General features: G+C 34.1%; 1 protein-coding gene across 1 annotated transcript; it reads left to right on the forward strand.

The window, feature by feature from the left end:
- The first annotated feature begins 272 nt into the window (after window positions 1-272).
- LOC100775631 (uncharacterized) lies at window positions 273-11633 on the forward strand. The gene is made up of 19 exons (XM_014774996.3): window positions 273-1838; window positions 2904-2989; window positions 3190-3561; window positions 3677-3760; window positions 3859-4242; window positions 6216-6255; window positions 6532-6649; window positions 6795-6886; window positions 7156-7401; window positions 7539-7780; window positions 7857-8087; window positions 8169-8381; window positions 8482-8535; window positions 8649-8714; window positions 8822-8962; window positions 9045-9098; window positions 10300-10359; window positions 10597-10998; window positions 11137-11633. The coding sequence occupies exons 1-19, from the start codon at window positions 539-541 to the stop codon at window positions 11302-11304; spliced, it is 4353 nt and encodes a 1450-aa protein (XP_014630482.1). The 5' UTR covers window positions 273-538; the 3' UTR covers window positions 11305-11633.
- The last annotated feature ends 6311 nt before the right edge of the window (window positions 11634-17944 follow it).

Raw genomic sequence — 17944 nt, forward strand, 5'->3', positions numbered from 1 at the left:
TGTATAATATATAAATTAAAATATTAGTAATTTTATTTATAAAAAAACTGATTCTTGAATCCTATGCAGTAATAAACAAAGATAAACATTTTGTTTTATGTATTAGTTTATTGTTTATATGAGTGAGTTCAGTCCAATAGCATCTGATTGACACAGTAGGTGACCGGTGAGATGCACATTTGTATTTTTGTAGAGTGAGTGAAATTGTGACCTACTATAACCTATTATAAAAATATCTACGACTATGAGAGCATAAAACGCTAGTTTCTCCCTTTTTATTGTTTTTTTTTTTTTTATTCTCACTCTTGCATTGCCCTTGGAGAGAACTGCACGAAACGAAGTCTTAAAAAACGGATCCCAATCGATAACTGAACCCTAACCCTAGAAAGCGGGGCTTATCCTCTTCCTCCCCTCTGCGTCCGTTCATTCGCTCCGAAATCGAACAATTTACGTTAGGGTTTGTCGCTTTACCTTCTCTGGTGCGCGATAGGGTTATTAGGTTACATCGTTAAACTAGGGTTTGGGTTTATATGATGGAATGCTCTGCTTCCTGTGTACGTTGTTGTTGCCGGCGATGACCGGGGACCGATGTCACCCGTGGGAGGGCATGGTGGAGGTTGGTGATGCTGCCGCCGTGGAGAGGCGGTGCGAGGCTAATTTTCCGGCTGAAATTCCTCGCAACTCTGCCGCCGTGCGTGAAATTGATTACTTGTCCCAGGCTAGGAAAGCGCTTGCGGAGCGTTCGCCTTTCGATGTTGCTGAAGAGACGTCGACTTCTGCCGCTGCGGTTACTCTCCCCGGTGGCTTGGCTAGTTTGCTGAACCGGCAGGGTGATAACCGGAGGCGTCTCAAGAAGTCTCATTCTGGCGCGAATAAGAGGAAATCGTCGAATAGGGCAAACCAGAAGAAGCCAGAGGATTCTAACATTTGGACTGAGACGGAGGAGTACTTTAGGGACTTGACCTTGGCTGATATTGACACCTTGTTTGAGGCCTCTCGCACTTCTAGTTTAGTGTCTCAGGACTGTTTCACCATCCCGTGTTTGGGAAATGCTCCTAGGCACAATGCAGTTACTAGTAATAGTGGGAATGAAATGGAGCCTGTTCCAAAATTCAATGTAGTAGTTAGTAGTGAGGATGGAGAAAAGGGTGAGGATGAAAACAAGGATGGTGAAGCGGTGGAAAGTGAGGATGAATTGTTGGTAATTGAGGCAATTGACGATGTTGCTGTTGAACAAGCTCCTCCCCAGGACGACAAGAGTCAGGACATTTCTGATTCTTCTGTTAGTCTAGAGTGGTTTTTAGGTTGTAGGAATAGGGTTTCTTTGACTTCTGAGCGCCCTACCAAGAAAAGAAGGCTTTTGGGTGTTGAAGCTGGTTTGGAGAAAGTTGTAATGACTTGTCCTTTTGATGAGGGCCAGCTGTTTTGCCATTATTGTGGCAGGGGAGACACTGGCAGGGATTCCAATAGGTTAATTGTCTGTGCTTCTTGTAAAGTGGCAGTTCACCGAAAGTGCTATGGTGTGCATGATGATATAGATGAGGCTTGGCTGTGCTCCTGGTGCAAGCAAAAGGTTGATGTTGATGTGTCGGTGAATCCTTGTGTTCTTTGCCCAATGAAGGGTGGTGCATTAAAACCAGTTAATAGCAGCGCGGAAGGTGTGGGGTCAGTCCCATTTGTGCACTTGTTTTGCTCTCTGTGGATGCCTGAGGTTTATATAGATGATTTGAAGAAGATGGAACCTGTTATGAATGTGGGAGAAATCAAGGAAACCCGGAAGAAATTAGTGTGTAGTGTTTGCAAAGCAAAGTGTGGTGCATGTGTTCGGTGTAGTCATGGTATGTTTCATTGCATCACTGTACTATGCATTTTTCATTTCTTAGGCCAGTATTGCATTGTTTTGAAACTATGGAATGTGTGTCTATTCTGTAATTGAAATATGCTAGGGAAGATTTTGAAATTACTTTTGTGTAGTTGGTATTTTTTTTCATTAATAACAATTTGTAGTGCATCTGCTCTAACAAAAAATAAGATAATGAAATTCTCTATTTAAAAAGACAAATCTTCAGCAGCTTCAAGGTTTTTTGCCAACCTGATTATACTTTGGCTTGTTATTCTGTGGCAAGAGAGAGCATTGATTGTCTTGTATTTGCTGGTGAGAAAGAGTTCAATTACTGTTCAGATTTTATTTTGAATAGATACTAGTCTCAATCACTGCTTTTGTGACAGCAAACCCATATAAAATCAACTACGTGATATATAAACCATGGGGGCCTACTAGTGTTGTTCTTGAAAGCTAGTTGACCAGGCCTTTAAAATGATTATATTAACTACTGCAGACAGGTGTTTCATAAGTTGATGTTTTGATCTATTGCAATATAGGATCTGGGATTCAGTTTTGTTAACATAGTATTCTCTGAATCTCTGAACAGGGAACATGAATTTAATGTCTATTTTTAAGTGTTGTGAATGATCCATGTTTGGGATTTTGACAAGTTTTTCATTGGTTGCTGAGGGTCGAACACAATACTCCTTCTTTTCCTAGCTTTGAGACTGGCTATGAGATCATAGGTGTGGAGAGTAGATTGCATAGTTTTTAGCTAAGTGAAAAGGGATATAGGGAGACCAAGAAGAATGTTGGAGGGAGTTATTAAGAGGAATCTTATTGTGAATAATATATTTGAGAAAGCGATCTTTAATTCAGCCCAATGGCACTGTGCTATCCTTGTAGCCCAACCTTATTTTGTGTGATGTGCTGCTGCTACTGTTTCTCAATAGTAAATATTTCAATTGATGTGCTCCTTTTGATCCTGTATTAGTTGTATTAGTTTGTATTCTTAAGTATATCACGCTCCTCAAATTCTTGTAACTTGCAAGTCATTTCTTCTGTGTGGTATTTTCAGGAAGCTGCAGAGCTTCTTTCCATCCTTTATGTGCAAGGGAAGCTAGACATAGGATGGAGGTTTGGGCTAAGTATGGTAATGATAATGTGAGTAATCTGTATTTTTCTGGGCAAAATCCTTGCTTCCCTTTCCGGGAAGAAAGTAAAAAGAAAAAAAAGTTAAACAAGATGTTGAATATCAATGTCGGAACAGTTTCTAATTTGCCAATGGTCCCTGGTTTTTTTAAGTCACAAGTGTTTCAACTGTAGTGCTACTGGAGTGATTGTTATGTGTCATGCTTTGTCAGGTTGAGTTGCGGGCTTTTTGCTTGAAACACTCAGATCTACCAGAAAACAGAAGCATCTTTCCATTGGAAGGCTCTATCGCAGTTAGGAATGATATCTCAGAAGCCAAAGGCTTTCCAGTGACATTGCCATTGAGTGGTGAACAGAACTTGAAAGATTGCAGGAATCGAGAATTAGCCTCTGATAGTAGTCCTGACAAACTGAACCATAATGATGAACCACCAGATGGAGGATTATCTGGTTGCAGGATAAGTGCTCATGATGACATGTTGGGATGTGGTGCTGTGCCCCAACAAAATGTTGGAGTGGTAGGGAGAGCCAATGAGAATATTGATGCATCTGACTCTCTCAGTTTTGCGCTTGTTTTGAAGAAGGTATTCTGCATTATAAAATATGTGTATTTGTTTTGGGTAAAACTATAATTTTGTAAACAATTGATCTTATTCTCTGCTTGTTTTAAATTTGCATTCACTCTTACAAAATTGGCAGTTGATTGATCGAGGAAAAGTTGATGTAAAAGATGTAGCATTGGAGATTGGCATTTCACCAGATACATTAACTGCAAATACCAATGTAATGCATAAAATTTGTCGTGTGCACTTTGTGGAAAATGGTTATTCTTAGCATAATATTTGTTTCTTAGTCTTATATCCCAAACTTAATCCTTGCAGGAAGCTTATATGGCCCCTGATGTCCAACACAAAATAGTCAATTGGCTAAAAGCCCATGTATATACTAATGCATTTCAGAAGGGTTTAAAAGTTAAATTCAAACCAGCCAATGCATCCAAAAATGATAGTGGAGCCACAGATGGTTCTGATACTTTACCAATGTCAGATTCGGGTTTGTTGGATCCTGTTGCTGTTAAGTCAGTTCCGCCCAGGAGAAGAACCACCAATAACATTAGAATTTTGAAGGATAATAATGTGTTATGTTCATCTGAAGGGGTTACTGGTGAGAATGGGATGCCGGTGGACATGTGCCGAGTAGGTCAGTCTGACTGTGACAATCCAACAAATTATAATGAAGCATCCATTCCCAATGCAACTGAAATGGTAATTTTATTTCTGAAATCTATTTTCCTTTGATTCTTTGAGTGATTAAATAGTATTCTAATACCTAATTCTGGATGATTGAATGTTTTAAGTGTATTACAAAGGGTCTGAAGTTTGTTTTGGGATTTGGTATTTAGATTAGATAGGCTAAATTTTACCTGATCATATAAGTTTGATACCTAATTAACGACTCAATACTATCCATGCTATGTATATTTGCCTGTTCCCATTTGTTTCTTTGTCAACCTTGAACAACATGACTAATGTTGTTTTCTTCTTTTCTTTCCTTCTGATTTTTGTTAACCCTCTCCAAGAACATTGTTATCATTTTTGCAAGGATTCTTCAAATACACGATATAGTTCATTACAATTTCATGGGGAGCAGCTTCTTTCATTTTTTTTACATTTCCTAATGGCTAGTGTTTTGAGGCTCAATTGTTGTTTACAAGCTGGTTAGTGTCAAAAAGCTACCTTAATTGTGGTCACCTTTAACCTGCTTTAGTTGCTTCCTCTTTGGGGGATGCCTTAATTTAAGCCTCATGGCTGGTGTTTATAAAGCTTGGACAGTCCTAACTTCATGAGCCGGTTTTTGGGGTTGAGTTATGCCCTAAGTCCAAATGCTGTGTTATTTTTTCTGCTGCTCTGCTTCTGTCTTGAGAAATCTCGGTGATGTTTGCACTCGTTATATAAGTTGCCAATTACATTTTAATATATTTTGTGAAATTTCATCCATCTCGGCTGTCCTTTTTCTTTCTTTCCAACATGTGTTGTCAGATAAGTTCTTTTAAATTTCTTTCCCATGTGCTATATATCAATGAGTTTTACGTTGGCTACTGATCACAACTCTCCTTTGCCCATTGGAGGAGTATTTTTTTCCCACCAACCAAAAAAAGGCCAATATCATATGTGGGTGATAGGTAAATCCCATCGTTGGTAGAATAAGTAGTTAGTTTGAGGGTTGGGGGCTGGGATAACTAGAGAAACAAGGCATGCCTATAAATAATAAAAAGGGGGGAGGGGGGGGGGGTTGAGAGGGAGGTTTTATCTTTTGATTTGAGAGGAAATTCAGATTGTTGTAGGAGAGTCCAGTTTCTAGATCCAGTTTTGATCCAGTTTCATTTTACAGTTTCTGTCAGTGGGGTCTCATTTGGAAAATGATATCCTTGAAGTAACATTCTTTGATTTTAATAGAGATTTTACTCTCCTTCATTGCATGGGTTATATATATATATATGATCATATCAACATCTGCTTTTTGTAATTATTTTTTGGGTCTAGGACTTATGCGTGAAGTGTGATGCTTAACTGGAAAAGCACTGTTGCCAAATGTCAGAGACAATATTAATATGTTCAACATTCAGTTTATAAGTTCCATAGAAGCATGCTTTTCTTCTGTGTGTGTTTGTTCCTTTTTCATGACCTGTCTACTTTCAAGAATGTCGATTTGCCTGACTAGTGACATACTCTATCTTCATGATATTGTATGGTGATTTGATTTTAAATTTGATTTATGTGGGTGTTGATGAGCTTCATGTTTCCAAATTCCAATATTTTTGTGCTTCTTTATGGTCCAATAATTTGATTTCCAATTGGATATGTGTGATGCAAGGACATGATCAGTGAATAAAAAAGAAACTATTCAATGAAGAGAAATATTATGAAATAGGCTGATAACAAAATATCCTCCTTAATAAGGCTGTGTTTGGATGTTTTGGATGAACTTGATGGAATGGAGTTTTTTTTTACCATTTGGCAGCTTATTGATAAAATAAATGGAATGGTAAAAAAATATACTTATATTCTCAATCTACTGGTCCCCCCTGATTAAATACTTTTGGCAACCAAGTTGCTCGATAAAATTTTTAGTTTGTCTTTTAATTACAAATTTGATGGCTTACCTTCTCCATCTGCTCCACAGAAACCGGAATTTGTAAAAAATATCATTTTGTTTAACCTTGTTTTATTTCATGCAGAACTTAACCAAGTCTGAGGATATTTTTCATGAAGTTCAAGGTATGGTTTCATTTTAAAACTGTCTTTTTAAGAATTCAATAGTTACTATTATATGACAATTTCTTTCGAAAATCCCTTCCCCCATCTATTCTTTCTCTTTTAAAAGAAAGAGCATGGTTTTTGTATGGTGAAAAGCATAGTTTTTAAGGATTTTGATTAAATTTGTCTGAGCTACTTCTATGAGTACTTATGGAATCTCTTATTCCTATATTGAGTTATTGTGTTTTTTTCTCTTGCTATTTAGTGTTTTTTAAAGTGTGTAGCTTCATTTTGCAGGCAATGCTTCTGGATGTGTCTCAGAAGACAAGTCTACTGCTTGTTTGCAAAATGCTTCTGTGCTTTCTGATCACTGTGTTGTCCATTCTGCTTCAGAACCACCTGATTTTGGTTTCATGTGAGCTTTTCAAAGTGGATATTTTTGTTATTTGCAGCATGTACTGCTTTCTGTCTCTTATTATGTGTTAGTGGACATCCTTTGATATGACTTACATAGGTTGGTATTCTCCGTTAAAACCAAGTTTCACTTATTTGAAATGCAGAAAGAAGGATGCAATCTCTAGTTACATTCATCCATACATCAACAAGAAATTGCTGCAGATTCGTGATGGGGTGCCCTTGGAGGACATTATATGTAAGATAGATTTGAATATTTTTAAGAGGTGTTTGGCATGGTCGTTTTAATTTCCTGAATATGTATAACCTGCTTATATAATATTTGGCTATAAGATATGTGAAAAAATCCATTCTCAGAATATGGCAAACCAATGTTGGGATGGTATTATACCTAAATATAAAATAAATAGGTTTTTATGTGTTTGGAAAATTAGAATGACCTCATAAGGGATCCTTTGTGTTTTCTTTAATGTTCTTTGGAATAGTCTAATAAATTCCTTTGAGCAGGTTCAAGTGATGAGGGAAATTCTTCTTTGGTTGAATCCTTTGGGGGTAGTGCCTGCTCAAGTACCCAAAATCAGAACTTAACTCAAGTTGATTTTTCAAAGCCTGATGAAGTAAATATGGAGCAGTTGGTTAGGGCTATAAAAATGGGACTTTTTGAATTTTCTCCACAAGATGAATTGGAGGGGGAACTTGTTTATTTTCAGCATAGATTATTGCAGAATGCAGTTGCAAAAAAGAGGCATATTGGTATTTCCTCATTCTTTCCTAAATTTTCATCGCACTTGTTTTTTAAAATTAATTTGAAGTTGGTAATATTGTTTGTCTTGTATCCCGCATTCATAACTCAGAGCAATCACTAACTGTTCTTGGTTTTGTAATCTCAGATAACTTAATCTATAGTGTTGCCAAGAGTTTGCCACATGAGATTGATAAGGCACATCAACAAAGATGGGATGAAGTTATTGTTAATCAATATCTGCGTGATCTTAGAGAGGCAAAAAAGCAAGGCAGAAAAGAAAGAAAGCACAAAGAAGCACAGGCAGTGTTGGCTGCTGCAACTGCTGCTGCAGCAGCATCTACTAGGGCTCTCCGGAAAGACAACTTAGATGAATCAATGCAACAAGAGGTAATAGATGCATTGTTTTTTTCTCTCTCTAATAATTAGCTAATTGTATTGACATCAGAATACGATCTTTTTCCAGAATTTGTTAAAATTGGATACTCTAAATGGAAGAACCGGTGCTTGTTCTCAGCCAATGCCTCGAGCCAAAGAGACACTTTCAAGAGTAGCTGTGACAAGAACTTCGTCCGAGAAATATTCAGAATTTTGCATGCCAACCTCAGATTTGTCTAAGGAGCAATGTAAATCATGTGATATTTGCAGACGATCAGAGTTTATTTTAAACCCTATCCTAGTGTGCTCTGGTTGCAAGGTTTCAGGACTCAGCCCTTGTCTCTTTTCATGTTTTTGTTTTTCTGATTTATGTTCCATTGTAATTCTTTTCATATTGCAGGTTTCGGTGCACTTGGATTGTTATCGTAGTGTGAAAGAAACAACAGGTCCGTGGTACTGTGAGTTATGTGAAGATTTGTCCTCTAGAAGCTCTGGGGCAGCTGCTATCAATTTCTGGGAGAAGTCTGTTGTAGAATGTGCTCTCTGTGGTGGTACTACTGGTGCTTTTAGAAAGTCTTCTGATGGTCAATGGGTTCATGCCTTCTGTGCTGAGGTTAATTATTCTACTTTGATTACTGTGGGATTGTTCTTTCTTCCTTTGATACCTAAGTTTGGCTAAGTGTTAACTTGCTTGTATTTGCATTATGTACCAGTGGGTTTTTGAGTCTACATTCAAAAGAGGACAAATAGATGCTGTTGAAGGAATGGTATGTACTAATTCCTTATTTTGGTTCCAACCTCCTTGCTCATGCATATCTACTTTAAAAGAAGGATTATCTTTCTTTTCTACCACCTATCTGTGTATATTATTGAATGCCAGGAAACTTTGCAAAAAGGAGTTGACATTTGTTGCATCTGCCACCACAAGCATGGTGTATGCATGAAGGTAATTTAACATAAAAAATGATTTTTCTTCTCTACCCCTTGGATCAATCAACTAGCTTTTGGATTTAACATTTCTGATTGACTAGTTAATGTTAATGGTGAATGCAGTGTTGCTACGGTCATTGTCAGACCACATTCCATCCATCCTGTGCTAGAAGAGCTGGTTTGTACATGAATGTGAGGCCTACTGGTGGCAAGGCTCAACACAAAGCTTACTGTGAAAAACATAGTTTGGAGCAGAAGGCAAAGGTTTGATTTTGTCTCTTGTAATAAAATGTGCTTTGTTTGTCTACCATAATGGTATCTTAAGTTTGTGCTCCTCATTTGTCAGGCTGAAACTCAAAAACATGGAATTGAAGAGTTAAAAAGTATCAGGCAGATTAGGGTGAGACCATTTTTTAACCCACTTTCTCATTTTTTGCATGGCTTGATAATACAATTCATTTTCTTTGGAAATTGGAATGTTTTATTTGTAGACTTCTAAGTTTGCTTAAAATATTGAGTTGTCTAAATTCTGTTTGATAATGATTTTGGGTTGGTCTTAATTTTGGATTGGTAGGTCAGCCTAAATATAATGTAATGGTGTGGTGGTGTCATTTCTTGCATCTTTTAATCTTGAGTTAAACCAAATAATGAGATTGTTGAGTTTCTCCTTGGTGAGGGAATTGAAAATTTTATGGGGTTGGAGGTATCTTTTCAAATGATTGTCGTGGGCATAGGATACGGTGGCATAGTTTTGTAACAAATGACAAGCTTGTTGAGCATGAAAGTACTTGGCATTAAAGAAATAATAGACTGGAGAACATAAAAATTTCCAGTCTAAAATTTTTAACTTTTTGATGTAGTGTCTTCTGATATATAGGTCACTCCGTGGTTCTGCAGAACTGAAATGATTAGTAACTGCCTCTATGTACCTAAATGTCTTTTTTTACACTTTAATGGTGCCTCTCCCATAAGGCTATGTTTTGATATCTAGAAGCGAATAGAATGCATTAATATTAGGCTAAAATATGTTTGTAGTCCTCAGATATATGGAAATGTTCTGTTTCCGTCCCTGCGAAATTTTTGGGCTTCACCTTCTTCTGATACGACACTGTTTTCCATTCATATTTTAAATTTTAAAATAAAAAATAATGCCACTTAGGATTGGAGATAATTGAACCTGGCTCTGAGCCAAAAAATGACACATTTATAAAATATGAGGACGAAAAGCATACATAAAATTTTGCAGGGACGGAAATCAAACATTTCCATATTTCTGATGACTACAAACATATTTTACCCTTAAAATTATCATACAATTTTTTTGATGGAACAGACTAAAGTTGTATTTTTTTGGTGTTTGAAGTCTGAACTTGTGTATCATTTATCTTTATTTAGTAAGTCCTACAAAATATTGAGAACAGTCACACTCTTATATTAATAAGTGCTTTGTGGACAATTGTGTTACCAAGATGACAGTTGTATTATATTAATTTGTGCATGAGATCACTTCTGTTTTGAAATCTCTGCTAGTTGTAAGTGACACTAGCTCTTTTTCGAACTTTATCAAATAACTTGATTCTTTCTCTATCTTTTTGAAACAGGTTGAACTAGAGAGATTACGTCTCCTTTGTGAAAGAATTGTCAAACGTGAAAAAATAAAGGTAATCTCACTGTTCTTCTAATACTCAACAAAATCAAGGCCCACAAGTGGCTTTCTTCCATTCGACACTGTATTATTGATGACATTCAATTGTGTCATTTCGACTTTCCAGAGTGATATATGGAATCTCTATATAGCATTTTCAGTTAGGTTGTAGATTCTCATGTCTTGATTTTCATACAAATTGTCCTGCATAACCATTTTGATTATTAACTTCTGGTCTTGTGGGCATCTACAGAGGGAATTGGTAATATCTTCACATGACATACTGGCCTTTAAAAGAGATCATGTTGCTAGGTCGGTGCTGGCTCGTAGCCATTTCATCCTTCCGGATGGTAGTTCAGAATCAGCTACAACGTCCCTTAAAGGGAACACAGAGGGTTACAGATCATGCAGTGAACCACTCCAAAGATCGGATGATGTTACTGTGGACAGTTCAGTTTCTGCCAAGCGCCGTGTCAGAGTCGCCATATCTATGGACACAGACCCAAAATTGGACGATGACTGCTCAACCTCTCAAAGTCGATACAACCACAAGATTCTTGATAGATCACAATTTTCTGGCAAGAAAGTTCCTCAGAGAGCCGCTGCATCACGCAATATTTCCGATGAAGGTGGATGGAGATCCAAATCTAGAAAGGTGAGTAATGGCAAAAACTTCAATGTCCAATTTTCGTTGTGTTCATTTTTCACTCTGAAATATCTAGTTTGTGGGGTGAGTGAACTGTGGATTGTGTGGGACAAGTTCTAATGTGGTCATACTTATTTGTAATTACAGCATTCGGAGACATTCGGAAAAGAGCTTGTTATGACGTCAGATGAAGCATCTATGAAGAATTCAATGCTACCTAAAGGATATGCATATGTTCCTGCTGATTGCTTGTCAAATGAGAAGCACTCTAACGAGGACGTATATGCTAGTGAACCAGTGGAGCATGATAGGTAGAGTGTTGGATCTCAGCCTGGTTCTTTATTTTTCCTTCGAGGCTGACATCCATAATATTGAATGCCATGCTATTTTTCTCGTGGGGAAGTTTTATTTGAGAATATGGCAAAATGTAAAGATAGGCTTTTTGCTCTGGCGGGGGCTAGTTTTGTTAGCATTGTACATTCCTTATGAGAGTAAACTGTACAGTGGATGAGCATTTCTTGCATTTACTTGTATTAGAAGGGTATGCATTCCGTTTTATTGACACATTTGTGGGAAGGACTAAACGGAAGCATTCCTTGTAATCATACAAGGGAAGATCGGGGAATCACCTGTTTTTCTGTAAAGTTGATGTGTACATATTTTATGGCAGTCTTAGTAATTCTGAAAGGGATCGTGCTCGATATCAGATCCACCGAGCATACAAATTATACTTAACTCCCACCTCATAAATTTGTATTTCCCCCTTTATCCTGCATTTCTATTATGATGATTCTTGCGACCTCTGAATTCCCTTATTATAATGTAGATGTAGTTAGTGATAATTGAACCTATGGCATATGTTAATGTCGATAAACCATCATCTTTTTCCCTGCAATGCCACTTCTAGTTCTGTGAACCTCCTCTACTTGTATAACTAATTATATTTTAGTTTCTTATGAGATTAAAAAGACACCCGAGTGTGAATATGAATAAACGATAACCACATAATAAAAAACATAATGAATAAACAATATACTACATAATAAAAAAACGAGTAAAATATATTAACCACTCCAAAAGGTTTTGTTAAATTACACAATTATTCATACCTTTTAACATTTAAAATAAGCTTACAGGAGTGCACGATGTAATTTTTTTAAAAATAATTAAGGTGTACAAGTAGATAAAAGTAAGGGTTGTGATTTCACAAAATTTTAAGAGTAGTTACTATAATTTACTTCAAAGAGTTATGCCAAAATTATATAATGCTCCAATAAATCAAAATAAAAAATTGGCTAAAACAACAATAATTACTAATTCAAATGAGCCTAAACTGATTTTGCAATATTCATAACACTTTGAGACAGAATAATATTTTTTTATCGGTAGGAATCGAAGATGTTATTAGGAGATTTATAATAATTTACATCTTATTCAATCAACTCAGATAATTTCCTTAACTGAGAGAGAATAATATAGATGACTGATACTCACGTAATAAAGAAATCAAGTTGAAGAACTAATATTATAGAATTGAAAATTATTAAATAATCTTGAATTATTACTTGAAATATTTTATGGGCTTAAATCAGGCCCTCCCCACAAATAATTTTTTTTTCTTCATTTTCTAACATATGTACTCTCTTAATAAGGCCTAATACTTTAGATTCCAACTCTAATTTTAGTAGAATTATATCTAATATGGACCAACAAATACTACTCATGTGATGCAAAACCATTTTTTCCTATGAAAGTCCAAAATTTTATCAATTAAATTTATAATACCAAATCCAAAATAAAACAATCTAGACACTTTTTTGGAACCATTGGATTGTGGTCACCCTTCAAATTTTGGCATTAGTGTTTTTTGTAAATACAATTAATTATCTCAATTTATCCAATAAAACCGCATGAAATAGTAAGCTTATGGTCGCTTGGAAGCAATAAAGAGAACCCCTAAATCAATTGAAGATAAAAATATGAGAATTTTGAGATCTTCGCATAAATGCAGAGATGCAAAACGAATAAACAAGTCTTCAAATGGGTTTTGTGAACCTTTCGAATTTTGTCTCGCTAAATCCTCTTTAGTGACTAAATGAATATGCATGAAATTTTAGGGGTTTGATTGCTAAAAGATGAGCAAGACAAACCCTATATGAATTAGGTATATCATTTATGTAAAATTGAGTTCTCATCCAAATATTAAAACATGATGGAAATGGCCCTTCAAGAACAACCTAATTGATTCTCTCTAATGGATGAGTGCATTTTGATAACTTCCAACTAAGTAAAAGGAAATTGAATTAATAAAACACTAAGATTAATGAAATAATTGTTACTAGAAAGCCTCAAATTCTCACAATCCAAAACAATACATCAAAATTCGAAGATCGACAACATGCTTTGTTAAATGTAAAAGCAAATACCTCAATTTATGGCGAACAATCACTTAAGTGATATAGAAGACTTGTACTAATCAAAGTCACAAACAAGAGAACAGATGGTTTTAGGTTCTCCCTCTTCCTAAACCTTTCTTGATTCCTCAATAAGGTCATAGTAACTCTTCAAATGGGAGAGAAGAAAGATAATTGTGTATCTTAATACTTTGGGGACCATAACCAAACTCCTTATTTATTGACACTGCTAGGATTTTCATTATGCCAAAGTGGGCCATCAAAGGTATCCACTCATTAAGCCCATATCAAATCCTTTTGTTGGTCTAATAGACTTAATTAGATCACATAAAATGTACCACCGTAAATATAAATAGCTAAGAGCATCTCCAATAACTGATCTTGTAAGGAGATCTTAGTGTTAAAATTTGATCTTACTAAGATTCATTATTAGAGTAGGACATTTGATCTCCATGTAGATATCTAGTTATTGTAGAAAATCTGTCAAGATTTGCATTCATTTAAAAAAAATGATTTTTTTAATCCTTCTTCACAAAATTTATTTGTATCCAATTCTTGAAAGACATAAAAAGATGGTTTAAAATCTTAAAATAAGACTTACTATTTGAGTAAAAAGTGGAGGAGATCTTGAGAGTAATGTAACACTCTAAGGTTCACCAAAAAGATAACTAAATTTTAAAATGAGATCTTTTATTGGAAATGTTATAATATAATTTTTATTTTTTTCGACAAAGGAGGGCTTAGGCATCAAAATTGAGGATACATCTTAAGTATGTTGACATTCACATCTGTTATGTACTATTTAGGACATAAGTCCATTCATCAATTATTTTGGTGATATAATAATAACTATTGATAATTGATAACTAATAATAATTTCTAATAATTGATTAATGCTAATCTATAAAATAAATTAATTAAATAATTTATTCAATATAGTTCCCGGACAAGTCGAGCCTAATTCAACTTTATATTTTTTGGAACAAAAGCTATATATTTAAGCATTAAAGTTATGTAGTCTGAAGTGATTTATTGATTACCTTACATGTATCGTTAGGTGATCCTATCATAAAGCCTTGTAAGCAGATATCCTAAATTTCTTATTAACTATTTGCTAGTTTACATTAGATTAAATTGAACTTTTTTTATACTATAACTAATATACAACTTTAGTTGTCGAGTAATTTTATTTTAAGAAAAATGTTAGTAATATTATCTTTCTAACTTTATTTATGATTGATTAAAATTTACTAGAATTCATCAATGTGAATCATACTTATAAATTATAAATAAGAAAATACAATCACTAAATGAGAAATAAAATTATTAAAATTGATAAATTCTAATAAATTTTAGCCAATCATACAGAAAGAGGATAAGAGAGAATGCACTTAACATCCCTCTTTTACTCAAATTGAATACTTCAATTTAAATTTTTTATAATCTAATATTTTGTTCTTTTAATAGTTACACTTAAAGACTCCTAAAATTCTTTTCCTTTTAATATTTCTATGAACTATACTCATTAAATTGCTTTGAACTCTTTTCTACTCTAAATTCACTAATCAAAATGTCACATTCACTAAAAATTAAAAGAATTCGAAAATTTCCTTCCTCAAAACCTTAACATCTACCTTACAAAATCTATCAAATTTTATAAAAAAAAAATTTAACCTTTAAAACCATTTTCAATCTCAAATCCATTTTAAGCCTCTAAATTATATGAGTAAGAAAACAGGATTTGAGAATTTTATAAAAAGAAAAGAGATAGAAATGTTTGGCTGTATTGAGACTAAGTTTAAGTATAAAGATGTTGAGAAATTAAGATTACATGTTAATAGAGAATTTTTTTTTTCTATTAAACTTACATTTTACTGTTGACCAATGACCAATATGGATTTCCTACGATTGTTTACAAGTTAGTTATGATTTGGCTAGTAAATACTATATGATTTGCTCCTCTCAACTTATGGCTACAAGGTTAATATCCATATAAACTATCATTTGTTTGGATCTCCATGGACCATGGCTTTGATTGCTGCAAGATGACTTTCAAATGACTTGAGTATATTTTGAGGGGTAAAAGAGAAGGGTTTCAACTCAATAAATAACTAATGAACCCATTGAGTTGTTGAATCTTTTGGTATTTGCATTCAGAGAATGATTTGTGTTTCACACTTCTTTTAAGGTATGCCTTATTTTACCCTTATGTAAAATAAGTCGTATTTGTATTTCAAAGTTATGAAATAACATATGATTTAAAAAAAGGTGTGAAATGAAAGCAAGAAGTGTCAAATTATCACAACCGTTATACATTTATGTATTTCTGTCTTCATTGTTAATTACTTCAGAAAAAACACTATTGGTTTAGTCATTGTTGTATGGCGTCCCGTTGCCGTGGCGATATATATATAAACAATTTAGAAAGAAAAAACAAGAGATTATATATTCTCGGGATTATAAGTTTAATTTTGTCAACTTAAGGTAAGTACACAGTTTCGCTGCATGCCCTCATATTTCTCTTCACTTGTTTTTAGCTGTTTCAATTGTCAACGATGACATAAACCCATAATGGGAGACATTCAACAATATTGTGATGCATTGCTACTAGAAATTGGAAGCACAAACTATGAATTCATCATTTCTTGTTTAAAGCACTTTATCTACCCCATTCCTAGAGATATACATATTCAATATTCCAATTTGAAAATTTTCGCACCAGTTAGCTGATCATATTTGTCCATTAATTATATACTATTCAATTATTCATACTATGGCCTGATGTTGTTGACTTGAACAATTCTTCAGCTTCACAAATCATTAGTTAAATATATGATCATCATCTCTTTTTTGGGGGATTTATTTATACGCATTTCGCTTTCACAGTGTGGAATGCTGACTTCGTATTCCCAACCATATATAGTTCCTTATGACAGGCCTTTAATTCAAATATTGCGTTTGGTATAGAAATTGACTGATAAGGAAAGCAAGGAGAATGAAAAATTAGTTTTTTGTTTGATGTGAAGGGAGAGAGAGAGTAAAATTAGGAGAAATGAATAATATGTGGGATCTTATAATTTCCCATCCGATGATTAAGAAGGAATAAGAAAAAGGATAAATGATAGCTCTTTCACTTTTTTCTACTATATTCCTTCTTCTTTATGCTTTTATCTTACCAAACAAAACCTAATGGGTTTGCACAAATTTTACAGAGTTTGGCATTCGCGGGAAGCATCAAATTGACCCAAGTCCAAACTAGACAAACGGCCGTCCTATCAATGGAACAGTGACCCCCACCAACTGCCCTGTATTATGTTATTGTTACGTTATGATCAATCTTTGTAGGAGTTATTTTTATGTGCACAATGCAAGTTCCTTCTTATAATTTCTTTTTCATGCATAGAGCAAAACGTTGTTATAATTTTCTTGCAAGAGGAATGCTCTTAGACCATTTCCAACTACAGTTTTTATTGGCATTAAGCGAACGGATTCAGGTCCAATTAGAAATAATGATGTAAGTATGGTTTTTAAACAATATTATTTTTTAATATAAAAATATTTTTTAACATAAAATATAAAAATATTTTTTTAATCATTCAGAACAATAAAACAAAACAAACAGCCTTCGGCCTTACATGCATGAAATATAAAAATATGAGATGATATTTAAGACTTTTTTTTTAATTTTTTTTTTAAGTAATTTCAAATCTAATTGCAGTTTCAAATCGAAAAACTGTTGTCCAGTGGAGTGCAAATTGCATGAATGACACTATAGATGACTGATAGTTTGATTTGTGAAAATTGTGGCTTGAATTGAATTTGCTCTCTATACCATGTGAACAATAGAAATATAAACAAAGTGGAAGGAAAACAAAAAAGAGCGCAAAAGGAAAATAAAGAGGTTGAACTCTATTCAACAAAAGTTAAAAAAAAAATAAAAAAATAAGAGGCAGAAGAAATATAAAGTAAAAAAAAAATACTCTTACATATAAGAGAAATAACAAAAATCTATATTATTTAACAATGATAAGTTCTAATGTGACATAATAAAATCCTCCAAAAATCAATTCAAAGCCAAAGATAAGAGATATCATTGGAGTTGTTCTTATATACCGCACTCTTTTCTATTCCTTCAAGAAAGATTGAGGTATGCTTATTTTGAAATTAAGTGAATATAAGATTGTGACGTGTGTTTAAGTTAATTTTACTGTATTTATATTATAATTTTTTTTTTGGTCATAAAAAGTTACGAGTATTTCTTAATACTATCAAAGAAACAAACACTAACACTGAAATCATTCAGAAATTCATAAATTTCATTCAGTAATATGCATTACGAATATTTCTCCTTTCTCATTACACATAAAACTCTCGTTATTACTTTTACACAAACCCATTTTTTTTTATCATTAAATACACAAGCCCATGCTTGAATTTTGATTATTTTTCCAAAATAGTTTAACCCCCACCCCCCCAGTCCTAATTAAATTTTAATCATAAATGATACTGTAAAGTGTAAACCATTTGAAACACAAAACAAA

Source organism: Glycine max, chromosome 4 (genome assembly GCF_000004515.6).
Source record: "Glycine max cultivar Williams 82 chromosome 4, Glycine_max_v4.0, whole genome shotgun sequence".
NCBI lineage: Eukaryota > Viridiplantae > Streptophyta > Magnoliopsida > Fabales > Fabaceae > Glycine > Glycine max.